Here is a 15,699-nt window from a genome sequence, read left to right as displayed (position 1 = left end):
GAGGCTTTGGACAGGATGCTGTCTACAGTTCTGGAACGAGGGGCCGAGTTGATGGGTTTGCTGTTCCGTCAGATTGCTAGATAGATTCCTTTTGATTCCGACCTGGGGCGTACGCATAGGGTCTTGCACATATTGTTCGGTCGCTAGTATAACAGATTTTCTATTCTTTATCTTCATGAAGTTTCTCATTGTAAACTCCATACTCCAGCAAGGTCTTCAAACCATATCGGCCGGGCGGAATAAGTCACGCCGCTGCTGAACTCCACATCCACGGCCCCATTTGATCACCGGAACGGAAAGGTCGCTGCAGCTAAGCACCGTCCGACCCTCCGAATCGCAACCCCCGGCTTTAAACATATTCCCGCGCCTCGGCAGACCAGACTACAAAACTCGAGTCTTGCCGCTTCCAGGCCCAATGCTTTGTGTTTTCGACTTGCTCGCTCTCAGTCTTACGGAAACTTAGCCTATCATGGCTTCAGAAATTCAAATTCGTCTCGCTAAGCCTTCGGACGCTGACGCAATCAGCAAGGTTCATAATGAGGCCCTCAACCAGTTCCACGAGTTTTACCAAGCCTTTTATGAGCATCCGATCGAGAAAATCATCCTAGTAAACACAAGGAACGTGGTGCAAGCCCCCAAAAACCAATTCTACGTAGCGGTAGATGAGTCGGACACCGTGGTCGGTTTCATCAGGTACCACGTCGTGGATGCGACGGAGCCGAGCGATGCAACCACAACGGTGGACGCGCACGAAACTCCCGCAGTCACAACTCCAGCTTCAAATCTGTTCGCCATCAAGGACCACATGAAGGAGCTATGGGAACGCTTTGGTCATCCAAGAGAGGACGAGATGAATACGTGCTATGAGAAGGCTGTGGACGGGCGAAAGCACAACTGTAAGACCCCTTGAGAGCCTGGATCGAGGGCTGCCCTAGCTTCGGGAGCATGACCTTTGGTGAAAGTTGCTGATGTTTGAATTTATCCAGACATTAAGCATATCATGGTTGACCCAAAATATCAGCGGAAGGGCATTGGGGCCAAGCTTTTGCGGACGGTGATTGATATCAGTGATTCTGAAAGAGTTCCAACTTTCCTTGTGGCATCAGCAGAAGGTTATGGTCTCTACAAGAGGCTTGGGTTCGAGGACCTAGGGACTTGGACAATTGACAATGGCCGCTGGGCGAAGGAGATAGTCCAGCATGAACGTGATCTTGGTCTCACTGGGAATGAGAGACTGTCTGAACGGTTCGCCGGCACGCAAGAGGTAGAAAAGTACATGATGAGGTGGGAGACAAGGGAATGATCACAAGAAACTTGGGACTGAGCAAACGTGAAGTGGGCCAAGAGGGGGACACCATGCTGCAGAAGGCCTTAGTTGATCAAGGCTCTGGCTCTGGCACTCGGGAAGCGAAAGCCCTTCGACGCCCGGGTCATCCAATGAGCGCGGAGTTTGCTGTTATCGACTGAGAACCCCGCGCCTTCCAAATATCCTTTGAATAAACTCATAAAAGCCCAATTCTTGTGAAGAGACTAGATTCAACCGCGCGTCGGTCTTTGCTGAGTCAATGCTGCGAATGAAAAATCGTGCATTTAATCGGCAAGGTTAATATCAAGTTGCGAATATTGGGCGGCAATATTTTAGCAGTTCAACGACATTGAAAAACGGACTCTATCAATCGGCGACCTCTTGGAAAGCCGACGGGTGAACACCTAAGGTAGAGATGAGATGTCGGGGACGTCATCGACGACAGTGAACCAGGAACGCAAAGCGCACTCATCTAGGTTATACGGCTGGCTATCTCCACTCTCTCTTGTACCGAAAGTTAGGTCAGCCTCAAAAGCTTACTTGGACATGCACCTGTCAGTGCCAGATCTATCCGATATACGAGCAGCGGGTGGCGCGACGCACAGCACGGAAACAACTGCAACCGCTTTTCTAGAATTTTCGAATAGGACGAATTAAGATATGTGAAGTCCGCGTGATTTATCGCTTAACCGTAAAGTGAGGCTCTTTTCTTCTGGTAAGCATCGTGGCTGCATGAGATAGATCATTGACAACCTTATGCGAACCACGTTGTGAACGATTCAAGCGCCTAGTCTCGGGCCGAACCGTGCATGTTGACAACACCGAATACTAGGGGCGTTCGGGGACGAAAGCCAGAGGAGACATAGCGTCATGCAGGAATGACTCGACTTAACACGAGCAGCAAATATCTCAGAGAAAGGGTTGCGTTCTCATTGATCGACGTCGAGTTCATCTGATCCGATCTCAAGGGACATACGCCGCTATTCGGCTTCCTGGCGACGATGCTGGGCTATCCGGCGGAGCCGAGCGAGGATGATAGGGGTGGTCCTTTTGGTTGATGCTATGAAACAGCCCGCGGTCTCCGTGGCTCGAGCAGAACTCAATGAGTCCAGAACGACAACATGCAGACGGGCGGTTTACTGTCAAAATTGCTTTGGCCTCCCACCACCATGGAAATCTCGTGGGTGGCTGCTGGTGAACCTGTCAAGGTTTTCGTGACAGATGGGCTAGTAAGTGTGCAGAGTGTCAGACATAAGGCTGCATTCGTCAGTTATACTATTATTGATCCCCAGTTTGACAGTTTCCGATACTTGAGCTATGGTGTGAAGCACTACATGGGCGAGTCTAGAGTGCATGTCTTAGGGGTGTTTTGGAAACGGCAAAGCTAGGGCTACCCTGGAGACTTCAGCAAAGATAAGCACCTATTTTGCATAGGAATTCAACCTTTGCCCATTCATCGGCGTACTTTTCATGATCACAAGTGACCGATAGGCCGTGGTAGAAGAAACTCACGCTCTGGGTTTGCGGCCTGGGCTTCATCACGATGGTCATTTCTGGCCAACGGTTAAAGTGACACAGACATCGCGGGGCTGCCGATCGGTATTCAAATTTCCCATAACGTTTGTCTGCCGACCTGCTGTTTAATACCTAGATATGCCGTCAGATCGAACATGGCCAGAGCTACCCGCAGGAACACCCTACAAACGGCTGTGCGCGTCTCAAGAAACATGCAAGAGAAGGCATCGAACGCTGCATAGAAGCAACAGAGCTACCCTCTGCACGACGTCACCCTCACAATGATCAAGACGATCGCTGATCCAGACCACAAAGTTCTCTGTGCGCGGTGTTCGTACTCGTCACACGTGACCGTCGAAATTTCGGACCAAGTGAAAAGCCTCTCGCTCTACATGAGATTGGCCGCCCACCGGCTTAAGCAATTTTGAAAGAAAACCGGCTTGTCAATTTGAACGTGAATGATGAGACTAGACGAACGTCTTTTCACTCAAGGATTGTCCGTGTAGGTAGCCATCCCGAGAATCGACCATGGGTCCCAGCGCCAATCACCATCGCCGCCGGTGGAATGCCACGCTTTGGTCCAAACATCTGAGCCGGGCCCACCTCGAAAGGACTTGCCCAGGTCAGAAAGAGCCTACCGGAGGAGCCATAGCTAGATGTTCGTGATTATTGCGGAAGGTTCGGGTTCGCTGGTAGACACGAACGCCCACACGGAGCATCCGGGTCTCGGTTTGCACTCCCTGATTGAGTTATGGTGCAATTGCGGAGCCCCGAAAGTCTTTCATGAATCGACTTGAGATGAATGAGACTCACGTCACCGTGGAACCGGCGACAGGCTTTGACAGCAAACGGTCTGTATAGGTGAGGTTCGTTACGATAATCTCCATGTTACTTCCTACGAGCAAAGTGATATAAAATCATTGCGAATATCCTGTCCATATCACTTCTTTTTTCTCTCATCATCACACACTTCACTCTTCAATTCAATTATCTACTACTTCACACTTCAATTCAACCATTTACTCTTCTTTCTATTTCACACTCGATCTTTCGACATTAGATCTTTCGACACTAAGTCTTCTCATCTCTTCAATATGAAGTTCTTCAACTCTATCATTGCCTTGTCGGCCCTGGCGGTCAGTATCAACGCTCTTCCTGTCTCCGTTTCAAACGATGAAGACAACACTTTCACGTAAGCAATCAAATCTTCCTCTCTACTCTATCCACATGAATCTAACACATCTACGCAGCGATATGGCGATCTCCGATCTCGCCGGCCGCCAAGTCCCACCCCCTTCGGCTTTGACTCCGGCCCCTCAACCCGAAGATGAGAACGAGATGGATGAGTGGGAAGAGGAGGCTTTGGAGGAAGATGATGGCGAAGAAGATGGCGAGGTGGATGCTCAGGGCAAGAAGAAGAAGAAGAAGGGCAAGAAGGGAAAGAAGGGAAAGAAGGGCAAGAAGGGTAAGAAGGGCAAGAAGCCCCTCGAGGCCGAGCAGCCAGATGCCGTGGCTCCACCTCCAGCTGCCGGAGCCGCCCCGGTCCCGGCTGCGGGCGTCGCTCCGGCTCCTGCCGCTGGCGCTGCTGCTGGTGTTCCTAAGCCTGGAGCCGCCGCCCCAGTTCCCAACGCCACCGCTCCTGGAGCTGCTCCGGCAGCCACGACTCCCGCCGCACCTAAGGCTCCCGCACCGAAGCCTTCCGGACCGGCAGCACCTGGAGCTCCTGCAGCACCTGGTGCCCCTGCGCCTGCGCCTGCTGCTCCTAAGCCCGCCGCTCCCAAGCGAGCTATGGCTTTCGCCGCCTAAATCGACGACATTCTCTTAAATTAAGAGCGTTGGCGTTTGGAGAGCAGGAGCTGGGAGCTAGGAGCCAAATTGTACTGGAGGAATAGGGATAATGGTTGCTGGTTTCAACATTGGGGTTCTAGGGGTGTTTCTCCGTCTGGATCTTGTACGTTCATAGTCAGTATCATGCGGTGTTTGACACGGCGCTGATACGCAGTAATGTAAAAACTTTCCCTCCTTCTTCTCAACCAGAGCTCTTCTGCGCGCCCATCGTTGAAGCGTTTGGCACAAACAACATTTGTGCTTTTTGTTTTTGGAGAATTCAACTGGAAAACTAGTCACGATGAAGTAGCCACATTGGCCTTTATTACAATATGATGTTGAAACAAAGGCACAAATACCCTAGATACTGGGCTTTTTCGTATTATCAGAGGCTGTGTTAACACCAACAGTAATCTCTGGCATCAGACTGACTCAGTTTCAATGCCTAATCGGGCGTCTGTAGAGCCTAGAACTTCCGGTCCTTATTTGCATTGGGAAAATCCGATAGTCCAAACTCAGCAACACGGGTGTCATGGCTCCCTCGAATGCTACTCACAATCACAGCAACCTATTAGCTCGGGAAAGACGGGATGGCGTAACCAAGAACAGCAGTCGGCACCCCAATGAAGCCCCTCGCCATGCCGACTTGAACTGCTACCACGGCAGCATCAACCAATAACACCCCTGACGTGCCATGCGATCCAACTCCAACATGGCCAACATTGCCAACAAAAGCCATGGCCAACCACCCAATCTCCAACGCGGCTGCCGTCCGCGGCACAAAAGCTAATTTGACGAAAGTTTTCATGTAACAGTCGTGGTTTTGCAGCAGTCGTATCTGCCGACCCCTCCTCTCCAAGAACGACGTCGCCGCGCTAGTCGATGGCAGCTTAATCCCCGCCATGTTGCATCCAGAATAGTCGATCAACCCTGGCAGGCGCTCGTCTCGTGGTGTCCCCAATCACACGGCACGTACTGCAAAGTGCCATTGCTCATCATTAAGCTTTTGAGTGTTCCCCGCAGGAGCAGAGCTCGGATCATTGCCTATCCTCTGGATCACTTCAGTGGTTATAATAAAGGCTCGAGCCATGTCCGTGAACTTGCAGATACGTGTGAGGAATGTGACACGTTTACGCTGTTTCTTGATCGCAATTCATCAATTGTCGTGATCTCATCATCGTCAAAATGTCTTACAACGAGTCTTCGAGGATGGGGCGCGATAGGGAGATGAAGATTCGTATGGCCCAAGAGGCGCAGGCGGTTATTGAGTACGAGGAGGATCCCCATCGCGCCGCTTTGGAAGACAATCCGGCAGAAGCGCGCGTGAGCATCAAGACTTGGATCGCAATCTTCGTATGAACCCCTCAAACTTCATCTTTGAATCTCCTGCTCACAGGTCATCCTTTGCAGTCTATGGCCTTCTCCTTCGGCCCAGCTGTCGGACTCGCTTTCCTCGCAGTTGCATCGATCGTTGTCCCAGTCACCAACGAGCTCGGTGGGCAGGAATCTCTGGCCTGGGTTGTGGGATCATGGTCTCTTTCGACGGCGTGTTCCTTTTCTCTCGCTGGGCCGCTCAGCGACGTCTTCGGCCGCAGACTGCTGGTCCTCGGCGGCCAGGCGACTGTCGCCGTCGGCTGCATCGTCGCAGCCACGGCCAACAACATTTCTAGTCTCATCGCAGCCGAGACTCTCATCGGCATCGGCACAGGCTTCGTTTTCGTCTCGTACGCCGGTGTCCCCGAAATGCTCCCAAACAAGTGGCGATCCCTTGGCCTGGGCATATTAGAGTCTGGCATCGCGGTTCCCTGGTGAGTCCGAACATGTGACCCTTTTCCTGTTGTTGTTCCCGTCTTCCGCGTCGCATAGTTCGAACGTTTTCCCTCAGTCAGAAACTCTGTTTCGATTCCTGGAAATCTTCGGCACCCAGTTCTGGTGGCCGACCTGAAAAAAAAAGGCGACGTGCCGACCGAACACCACACCCTCTTTGCCGTGAACTTGGAGAATCCCCGCACGGCACTACTGCCAGTCTTACTGCCGATGAAAGCCAAGATGGAAGCACGCTGACCGTTCTGGAAACCATCCAGGGGCATCCTCTCCGTCCTCCTCGGCAATGCTCTGCTGAAGTATGCATCATGGCGTTGGATCTTCTACCTGGGCATCATCATCGAGGTCCTCGGTTTGATCGGCACCGCATTTTCGTACCATCCCACTGCCAGGCCGCGGGGCGACTACGACAAGACTCGCCTGCAGCAGCTTCGCGATGTCGATTGGATTGGCCTGTTCCTGTTCACAACAGGTCTGGCCGTGGCCCTCATCGGCCTGACATGGGGCGGCACACCTGCATACCCGTGGAATAGTGCCGGTGCAATTGCTCCCATCGTCGTCGGTTTCGGAGTCTTGGCCTTTGGCTTTTGGTACGACTTCAAGATTGCCGCACACCCGATGTTCCCCTTGAAGCTGTTCGTCATGTTCCGCCAATACTCTGTGTTGCTGGTTGTTCTCTTTGTCTCTGGGATGAACTTCCACGCTATGTCTGCGCTACTACCCCAAGGAACTCTCTACATGTTCACCCCAGATGGCATTCAGATTGGGGTGTTGTCGCTCCCCAATACCTTGATGATTGGCTTCACCGGTGTGCTGGCACCCCTCATCGCTCACAAGGTCGGTTACATCAAGTGGCAACTCGTCATTGGCATGGCGCTGCAGGCCCTTTTCATCGGCGCAAGCGCCGCGACTGTCTATCCCAACGAGAAGCTCGCGTATGCCTTCGTCCCGGCATTCGGGGTACCTATGTTCGTCTGGGTTACCATCCTCTCTTACGCAATCGCGAGTCTCCACGTCCCTCATTCGAACCTAGGTGTCGCCATGGGCTTGCTCGGCACCTTCAGATCCGGCGGAGGTGCCGTCGGTAACGCCATCTTCAACACCATCTTCCAGGAGAAGTTTCGTGAGTTCGCAGGCGAAGAAATTGCTGCCGCCGCCATAAGCAACGGGCTCAACCCGGCAGACCTTGGAATTATCATCCCGGCATCGATCGAGTATAACCTGGGCAACCCGCGAGCACTGCTCAACGTCCCAAGCATTACGCCAGAGATCCAGGAAGCACTGAAGGTGGCCGTTCGCACCGCGGCGGGACATGCCTTCAAGATCGTCTTTTACATTACCATCCCTTTCAGTGTAGTTGCGTTACTTTGTTCCCTGTTCGTCGAGGACCCCACCGTCTACATGACTAACCACATCCAATCTGCGATGGATCAAGATCAGATGGGCCCGAAACGCGGGAAGGTGATGCCAAGCCCTGAAGGCCAGGGTATTGAGTTCGACAATGTCAGGACAATCCATGTGGAGGAACACGTTGGAAAGAGTTGAGTTACAAAGACATGAGAGTGGCGATCAACTGCTTTGATGTTGTCCTTCAAGAAGAAGCCTGACCTGTCTCTCAGGGCATGGATCGATTGGCTGCATGTACATCATGAGTGTCTTTGCAACGCATATAATAATAGTGAATGGAGCCATTGCATTGTATCAATAACGATAAATAGTGCAAACTCCAACGCTGGCAGTCTGCGGTGAGAAGTCTCTGGGGATGGTCGCGTGGGCGACGGATGTTGAAGTCGATGCACGTAGACAAGACGGGCCGTGATCAGGCTAATTCGTGGTGTCAACTTTTTGATAGAACGAGAGTTATGCACAAAAGACCAGGCCTTGGTTAGCCACTCATTATCTTCATTCCCGGTAAATTTTACAAACTCCTGGCACCAAGTTCTCAAGGTCGACCACTTGGCTTCTGTCTCCAAGCAGCATTGAAGGGTATAAAGACCGACTTGAATGCCTTGAACCTTGTTGTTGCTCCATGTCCAACCCACTCTTGTGTCATTACCCCCACTACTACGCCTCCCATCTTTATCGTCTCGCCGTGTCGTCTAACTGTGCTGGCCCATTGCCCCCTTGGGTATGGCCGGAGTCTAGTTCGTAGCGAGTCTCGGATGTGGGGGCTTCGTAGATGGGGTTGTGACCGGCCTCGGCGGCGTGAGCATGGGGCTGAAGATGTCCAAGAGTCTTGGCTTCCTGGCCGTAGTAGCCGTTGTGAGGTGTGTTGGGAGATGAGGCGACAGTCGAGTTGATGGTGCCGGGGCTAAGCTTGGTCATGCCGGGCTGGTCTCCTCCCAGTTCGGGGTGATCGCTTTGAGGGACAGCGGCGCCCTTGGAAGCTTTCCTGCGACGCCACCAGAAGAAAACTGCAGCGCCGATGAGGGCGACTGCGGCGAGGGAGACACCCACTCCGATGCCAGCGGCGGCACCGGATGATAGACCTCCGGCGGATGAGTCTGCTTCGGAGGTGGATGTAGCGGCCGCAGCCGAGCCGGATCCAGTTGCGGTGGCTGACGCGGTCGCAGCAGTATTCGTACCAGTCGCCGTTGCGGATGCTACGGGAGTTGTCTACGAAAGTCAGAATCGTGACAAAAGGCAGGTTCATTTAATGTGATACTTACTCCCGCGCTGTAGATGGTCGAGTAGGCGCCATCGTCAACAGGACGTTCACTCGTCATGACCCAATGCTGGGCAACCTGCTTGCCAGAAACACCGTCGCTTCCTTCGATTTCGCTGGACATGAACAGGTTGGATCCTGGGTGGACATCCAGCACGTAATTTGAGCCGTTTCCCACATTGGTGAACTTGTATGAGCCATCACCTGTATGTATTCCGTCAGCTGGTTGCTTTCCCCCTTCCGTTTTCACGAAGCACAAGCTTACCCCATTCGCTGATATCCCATTGCTGAGACTCGTCTGATTCCGTTCTCCTCAGGCAACCGATGGTCCTGCTTGGGTGCACCTCATCCTCCTTGTAACACACCGAAAGCTGTTGTCCGACACCTGAGGTGTTCAACCTCGCGAGATAGCGTCCTTCTACATCCCCGAAAGGTTGAAATTGCCATGCTTGCGCTGTCTTTGCGAAAACTCGAAGACCTGCATTCGTAGTTTGCAAGTTATTGTTGATCGGCGCCGATACATTCGTGACTCGCGTTTCCGACACCTGGTACCACGCGTTCGCGTCCAACTTTGCGGCCACCATTTTCAACTGCTAATCTCTTGGCGCTCGTGATTATCGTGAAGTTGAGATAGCCCCTTGTTGCTGCAGCTCAGCTGATCAAAATAGCCCCGAGTTCTGGTCGGCGATATCGTCGGTAAGCCCACTGCCAGAATGCAGATTTTCGAGATCGTTCGATGCGACAGGTCGATCAATCAAGGAAAGACCGGAAGGAATTCACTGGAAAGAAAGACAGAGGAATGCGGAAGGGGGATAGAAGGATCAAAAGGGCGAAGAACCAGGCAAACGTGACAGGGGTCTTAGTCGAAAGTGCCGACCCCAATCTTAAAGGTGAGCAGCCATGCGCGGCAAGGGATGAGATGGGCTACACCACGTCGGGCTGCAGCCTTTGGAGGAGCGGGATGGGCTTGAATGTGGAGGGACAGGCACAGCTTAGCAGCCTTTAGCTTCACCGTTGTGGGCTGAGACTGGCCGTTTGACACTCAGCCCCTTAACGCCTCCCGCTCATCTTCTGAAGGATCATCGCCAAGTGAGGTGGCTTCGCAGCAGCGCGATGCTGTATCATTGGTCGACGGAAAGCTGGGTACAACGCTGTGGCAGCCTGTCGCAAACCCATGAGGAAAAGAACATCATACAGCATGTCAAGCACACCAAACTCACCAAAGTTCCGTTGACGTGAGACAGAAGAAGACTGGACGCTGGACAGAAACTGCATGACTGCCAGGCCGCGAGACCGAGGGCCCCATTTCACAGAATCCTTCGACCCACAGCTCTACCGGCAGCGCTTGGCAGATCTGGGCGTCATTCTAACGTGGGTTGACTGGGCTTCAAGAAGCAAGGATTTACGCGACGCCTGTGATAGACACGGAGTAGTCCACGGCGTTAGCGGATGACAAACACACAGAATCGAGCATCTCCAGCCTCAGCGGTAAGCCCCAAGAAACGCGCGAGTCCACGACCGACGCAAAACTCAGAATCCTTCGCCTGGAGTCAAACTTTTCCAGCCTAGTCTCTGTGACTGAGCGGCCCAGCAGCAATTACCTCACTCGGCAAAATAGAAAGAGGCCAGCAGGATTGAAACAAAACTCTTGGACACACAGCGCGAGGGCGGTGGCCGCCACTCGAAAATTAGAAGCGGGAGACCACAGACCGGGAAAGCTAAACACCTAATTAGAAAGTAAGCGCTAGCAACTCAGCCCTGTCCTTTTTTGGGGGCCGCAACTCTGTTGCCCAAGCAGGCGCCAGGGGATGCCCTTCATATTCGTCATTCTCATCACATTGCATTGGTCGCTCTGGGGGCAGAGCGCGCGACGGCCGCCTGTTCCCCGGTCATGGTCTCGGATGCGATAAGTCTGCTCGGACTTAACTATCCGATGAACACTCTTGGCTATGCCTAAATGAAAAGAAAAACAGGAGGGTCTGCGGAGGGGATTTCCGGGTCACTCATTGATACCAGATAGTGACACGAAAGCTTGCAATTCCACGTCTTTGCGTCTGCCTCTAAAGTTGACATGAAGAGCCAGCCCTACCAGGGTAGACGGATAGAAAAGTCGCAGAGCTTGAGTAAGCTGAGAGGGTACTGGCTTGAGCGGCAGCAGTTAGTATGTGCATGCTGTCTTCTGTATTCCATAGACCTTCAGTAGCTTTCGGTCTTTATCGAGATTTTTCTGCTTATTGAAGTGTGAACATCACTCTCCAGACGCTGTCGACCATGCCAGACAACGACTTCGATTAGGTCCGCAGCGCATTCAGCTGCAATGAGGAATACAGAGTACCGAACATCCGTCATTCCGTTTTATTACCGGGCTGCAACAGCACCAGTCTTCTACATTTTGAGCCTATCCTCCACTGCGACAGCACCAGTCTCCCTCTCTTGCTGACGCTCTAATCTCTCACATTCTATGTTCAGAGTAAGATTTAGATTTGTTGCCGACAAGCCAATGGTCAGGCTGATCATCGGCTACATCGGATGCCTTCGCAGCACTGAAGGATTCTGCTTCAGTGTCGCATATGTCAGACACTACTTCGCTTATCCCACTGGTCTTTTAGCACGTTGAGACGGGCAGCAATACATCCGCTTCGCTTATACGCCTGCTAACAACGGCGCTACAGGCGCACGCCGCCCTACTACTAAACGATGAATCAACACGAGCTGCCTGTTCTGGTAATCGATTGCGCGCGCTCACCGGCGTCCGAGACGCCTGTTAAATTCAACTCTGACCCTCACGTCTCATCAACATTTCTCTCGATCATTTCTTGGCCTCTTGGCCTGTTGCATCACCCTCATGTCCGACTGCGATGAGTAGTTGCTCGACACGAGTGTAATGGACAAGTCCTCCCCAGTTGGCTGTGGCCTGGCCGACGAGCCCAGACACGCCCATCAACCTCGCCCCCCGAAGACGAATGCGATCAGGATTGCCGCTATCGCTTCTGGGCTCATTTTGTATTTCTCTTTTCCGTCCTTCATCCCGCTCGGCGACAGGCCGCCAAGTTTGCCATCCTCTCCATTGGCTGATCCAGAGTTTGATTGGCTCCAGGTGCGTCTGACATTGAGAACCCACATTCAGCTGAGGTGCGAGTCCGAACTGGATAATGACATCCAATCGCTTTTTAGATTGTGCCCCAGGAGCAATTCGTTTACCATCCCTGCTTCGGCGGTTATCAATGCGCCCGTCTGTCAGTCCCAATTAACTGGAATGACACCGCGAACCCGGCGAGAGCGGCCATCGCCGTGATCAAGGTCCCGGCAAAGGTACCCGTCACGGACCCCTGCTACGGCGGCGCCATTGTCTTGAATCCCGGCGGCCCCGGAAACTCCGGCATCGGTCAAGTGCTCCGCAAAGGGCGCCACATGCAGACCATTGTGGATGCGACATATCCCGCTTCTGATCCGGATGGTCTTTCGGATGGCAAATATTTCGACATAATCGGCTTTGATGCGCGTGCTGTTAACAATACCACGCCTCACCTGACGTGCTTCCCAAATAAGCAGTCCGAGTTGAATTTTCTGGCACGGCAGCCAAGTGATTTTCTCTTCGGGATCTCTAACACTTACATCGACCTTGCCTGGGCAAACTATCGCGCCTTTGGCGAGAGTTGTGCTATTCAGCACGGCGATGAGCCAAACATGGCTGAATTCGCCAACACCGCCCAGGTCGTCGAAGATATCGTAGCGATGATTGAACGACATGCTGAGTGGCGAGAGGTTGAAGCTCAGCAGATCATCAGCTTATGTGACGGCTCCAAGTTTTCAGAGTCTGATCGTGAGCGAATTCTAGATACAACACGCTGGCAGAAGGGGTCAGAGAAACTGAACTACTGGGGTGTGTCGTACGGCACAATTCTTGGGCAAACCTTCTCAGTAATGCATCCCGACCGCGTATCTCGGGTGTTGATAGATGGGGTTGTAGACCCTGATGACTACTATTCCGCAAACTGGTTGAAAAACCTGCAAGATACTGACCAGATCCTCCAACAATGGGCAAGCTACTGCAACCAGGCACCGGAAGCTTGCCCTCTTGCGTCTCCTCACACTCCACCAAGTATCATCAACGTGCGACTGGCCCGCCTAGCGAATTCTTTGCTTGAAGAGCCCATTCCAGTTCTTGGCACCGCTGAGCATGGCCCAACTGTCATCGACTACGCTGATATCATGCAACTCTTTGCCGATTCTGTGTAGGATCAAAAGCTGGTTGAGCCCTATTTTGAGCTGTTCAGTGACCTTCTTCTGGATCGCAACGGAACCTCAACGGCTACTCTTAAGATGGAAGGGGACTTGACCCCTTTATCTCTCAACGCTGACTGCATCAAGGATGGGTCGTACTCCGCCGCTTGTGTGAGGGACCAGGGTCCTAGTGGATTCTTTGCAGCTATTGCCTGTGGCGATGGCCCGGACCTAAGAAACACGAGCAAGGCAGAATTTCGAGAATATTTCGAGGAGGTTCGGGGCCAGAGCGACGTTTTAGGAGCAGCCTGGAGCGGACACCGCATGCTCTGTATAAACTGGCAAGCAAGGCCAGCTTGGAGAGTTGAAGGTACGTACGACATCGAGATTTCTTGCCTCATGGAGCGTTTCTCTGACTCAACGATAGGCCCGTGGACGGCAAACACCTCATACCCACTTCTTATAATTGGCAACACGTATGATCCCGTAACGCCACTAAGAAAGTAAGACGTCCGTCGATGTGTCTTTACCCCGTGATGGTGCTAACTCCTGTCCAAGCGCTCATCGAGTATCCACCTTGTTCCCCGGATCGGTTGTTCTCCACCAAAACACGGAAGGCCACGGCTTGCATGCCTCCCCGTCGATTTGTACCGGTAAGGCTGTTCGGGCATACTTCCAAGACGGGACTCTCCCGGAGATCGACACGGTCTGTGAGCCCGAATACCGGGCGTGGATTGGATGTGTGAACCCTGATGGCTGCGATGGGAGAAGTGACGAAGATCAGGCTCTATGGGAGGCGTTGAGTGGAATGAACCAAAACTACCGTTAGTGCTGCCAACAAGATAACGCATGGCCAATGCTACTTTGAAATCACGGATACCTGAATCGTTGCGTGCAAAGAGGTAATTGCGTCCTTCAGCGCGTTGCAGACTCGTAATCAGCTCTGCGCCGCAACCGGAAAGGGGCTGAGCCGTTGTGCCGAGCATGCCAGCGAGAAAGAGCCCTTGATCAAGGGCAAACTCAAAATGCAACCCGCTACTCTGTAAAAGGCATTCTTCGAGACCACGACGGAATTTAAGTTGTTCATCGTGGAGCCAAGCCTCAGTGGCAGGAGCACACTCTGGCCAAGGCCGTTCATGAGTAGGATGGTCGAAGCCACAAGTCCCACATTGGCACTTTGGTGGTGCCCAACGGTAGCGGCATTTGTGTATGGCAGGACGGAAGGGCGGACGGGACGTTTTTGCTCCCGCCGCCTTGCGACTCGATGGCCGCGAGTCGTTGTAGCAAAGGGCGGAATCCAAACAGCCGCGATCGCCCCTTTGTCATGCCTCAGCCTTCCACGTGAAATTTCTGACTCTGGAATTCCATCGCCAAAGCCTCGGAGCAACATGGTTCGGATGACCGGAGCTCCCTGTATTTTCGCAGCTTTGACGGTCCAAAACGAGGACAACTAGTTTCGCGGGCCTCCTGCCCTATGAAGATTTCCTGGTGTCGATCAGTGGAGAGCTCTCGAGATGCCGAACTGGAGTGGAACATCGCGGAGGAGGCCCCGGGCGATCATCGGTGCCCAAGAGGGGCTGAGGAGCATGTGATTAGACATTTGTCTCACATTCTCGTTAAGCATTTCGCTTCTTCAGCATGGTTTTCTACATTTGTATTGAGATGGACATATTTCATGATAAGGCGAGGGAGTGAGACATTCCCTGCTTGTCAACGTCTTGACAGAACCTTCCAAGCCGTCGCCTTGATTAGCTGTCACCTAACGTCTGACATTCCTAGAGCTTCTTGATCCTGCAAAATTTGAGCGATCTTTGTGCGGCGCCATCTCAATCAGGGCTCGATCGTCTCTTTAGCTCACGCAGGGTCATGACGGGACGGTGTCGGTACAGGTGAATGGCGTCCACTAGCGCCTCCTCCAACTGAAATAGCTCCGTGACTTTGACTCAAGTTAGACAAGCCTATGAATTGCCCACCCCGCTATTACGGAATCGTGATACAACGTAGAAGTCTGTGAAATCTTCTTATCCGTGACGCCCTCACTTCTTTGTTCAGACTCTTCCTGAGACAGGTGTAGAAAAGCGGTTAGTCGCGCGGCAGTTAGACCGCCAGTTGCGAAGCGTCAAACACGATGCGCTCGTCCGCCATATTGATGCAGACAAGCGTGGTGGGTTTGCCCCGGTGGGTTTAAGCTCTAGCGGCCGGTAGCGTTGCAGAAACACTCCTTGTATTGTCTTGCCCTGATGCTTGAAGAAACAGGGGTTTCTTTGGGATCAAATATGTATCTGAGCCATCCATGGGATTGAAATAAAACTCGACAGAGACCTCATCCTGGCGTTTC

The 15,699-nt window shown here is 52.7% G+C and overlaps 5 protein-coding genes across 5 annotated transcripts; 4 read left to right on the top strand and 1 right to left on the bottom strand.

The window, feature by feature from the left end:
• Positions 1 to 469: 469 nt before the first annotated feature.
• On the top strand, positions 470 to 1,303 carry CGCA056_v004119 (uncharacterized protein; the record flags this gene model as incomplete). Its single annotated transcript, XM_037319374.1, has 2 exons — positions 470 to 896; positions 987 to 1,303. The coding sequence occupies 2 exons, from the start codon at positions 470 to 472 to the stop codon at positions 1,301 to 1,303; spliced, it is 744 nt and encodes a 247-aa protein (XP_037180898.1).
• Positions 1,304 to 3,915: 2,612 nt separating this feature from the next.
• CGCA056_v004118 (uncharacterized protein) lies at positions 3,916 to 4,627 on the top strand (the record flags this gene model as incomplete). Its single annotated transcript, XM_037319373.1, has 2 exons — positions 3,916 to 4,013; positions 4,072 to 4,627. The coding sequence occupies 2 exons, from the start codon at positions 3,916 to 3,918 to the stop codon at positions 4,625 to 4,627; spliced, it is 654 nt and encodes a 217-aa protein (XP_037180899.1).
• Positions 4,628 to 5,833: 1,206 nt separating this feature from the next.
• On the top strand, positions 5,834 to 8,017 carry CGCA056_v004117 (Trichothecene efflux pump TRI12; the record flags this gene model as incomplete). Its single annotated transcript, XM_037319372.1, has 3 exons — positions 5,834 to 6,001; positions 6,059 to 6,456; positions 6,733 to 8,017. The coding sequence occupies 3 exons, from the start codon at positions 5,834 to 5,836 to the stop codon at positions 8,015 to 8,017; spliced, it is 1,851 nt and encodes a 616-aa protein (XP_037180906.1).
• A 534-nt stretch (positions 8,018 to 8,551) lies between these two features.
• Positions 8,552 to 9,721, bottom strand: CGCA056_v004116 (uncharacterized protein; the record flags this gene model as incomplete). The annotated part of the gene is made up of 3 exons (XM_037319371.1): positions 8,552 to 9,088; positions 9,142 to 9,341; positions 9,403 to 9,721. The coding sequence occupies 3 exons, from the start codon at positions 9,719 to 9,721 to the stop codon at positions 8,552 to 8,554; spliced, it is 1,056 nt and encodes a 351-aa protein (XP_037180907.1).
• A 2,300-nt stretch (positions 9,722 to 12,021) lies between these two features.
• Positions 12,022 to 14,407, top strand: CGCA056_v004115 (putative hydrolase; the record flags this gene model as incomplete). Its single annotated transcript, XM_037319370.1, has 6 exons — positions 12,022 to 12,234; positions 12,312 to 13,250; positions 13,377 to 13,731; positions 13,789 to 13,864; positions 13,920 to 14,185; positions 14,262 to 14,407. 6 exons carry the CDS (start codon positions 12,022 to 12,024, stop codon positions 14,405 to 14,407), a joined length of 1,995 nt encoding a protein of 664 aa, XP_037180904.1.
• Positions 14,408 to 15,699: the final 1,292 nt, after the last annotated feature.

The sequence above is a fragment of the Colletotrichum aenigma genome (assembly GCF_013390185.1).
Source record: "Colletotrichum aenigma strain Cg56 chromosome Unknown KSG_Cg56_contig03, whole genome shotgun sequence".
NCBI lineage: Eukaryota > Fungi > Ascomycota > Sordariomycetes > Glomerellales > Glomerellaceae > Colletotrichum > Colletotrichum aenigma.
The sequence above is the reverse complement of the archived record's forward strand: the minus strand, read 5'-3'. Positions and strand labels throughout refer to the sequence as shown.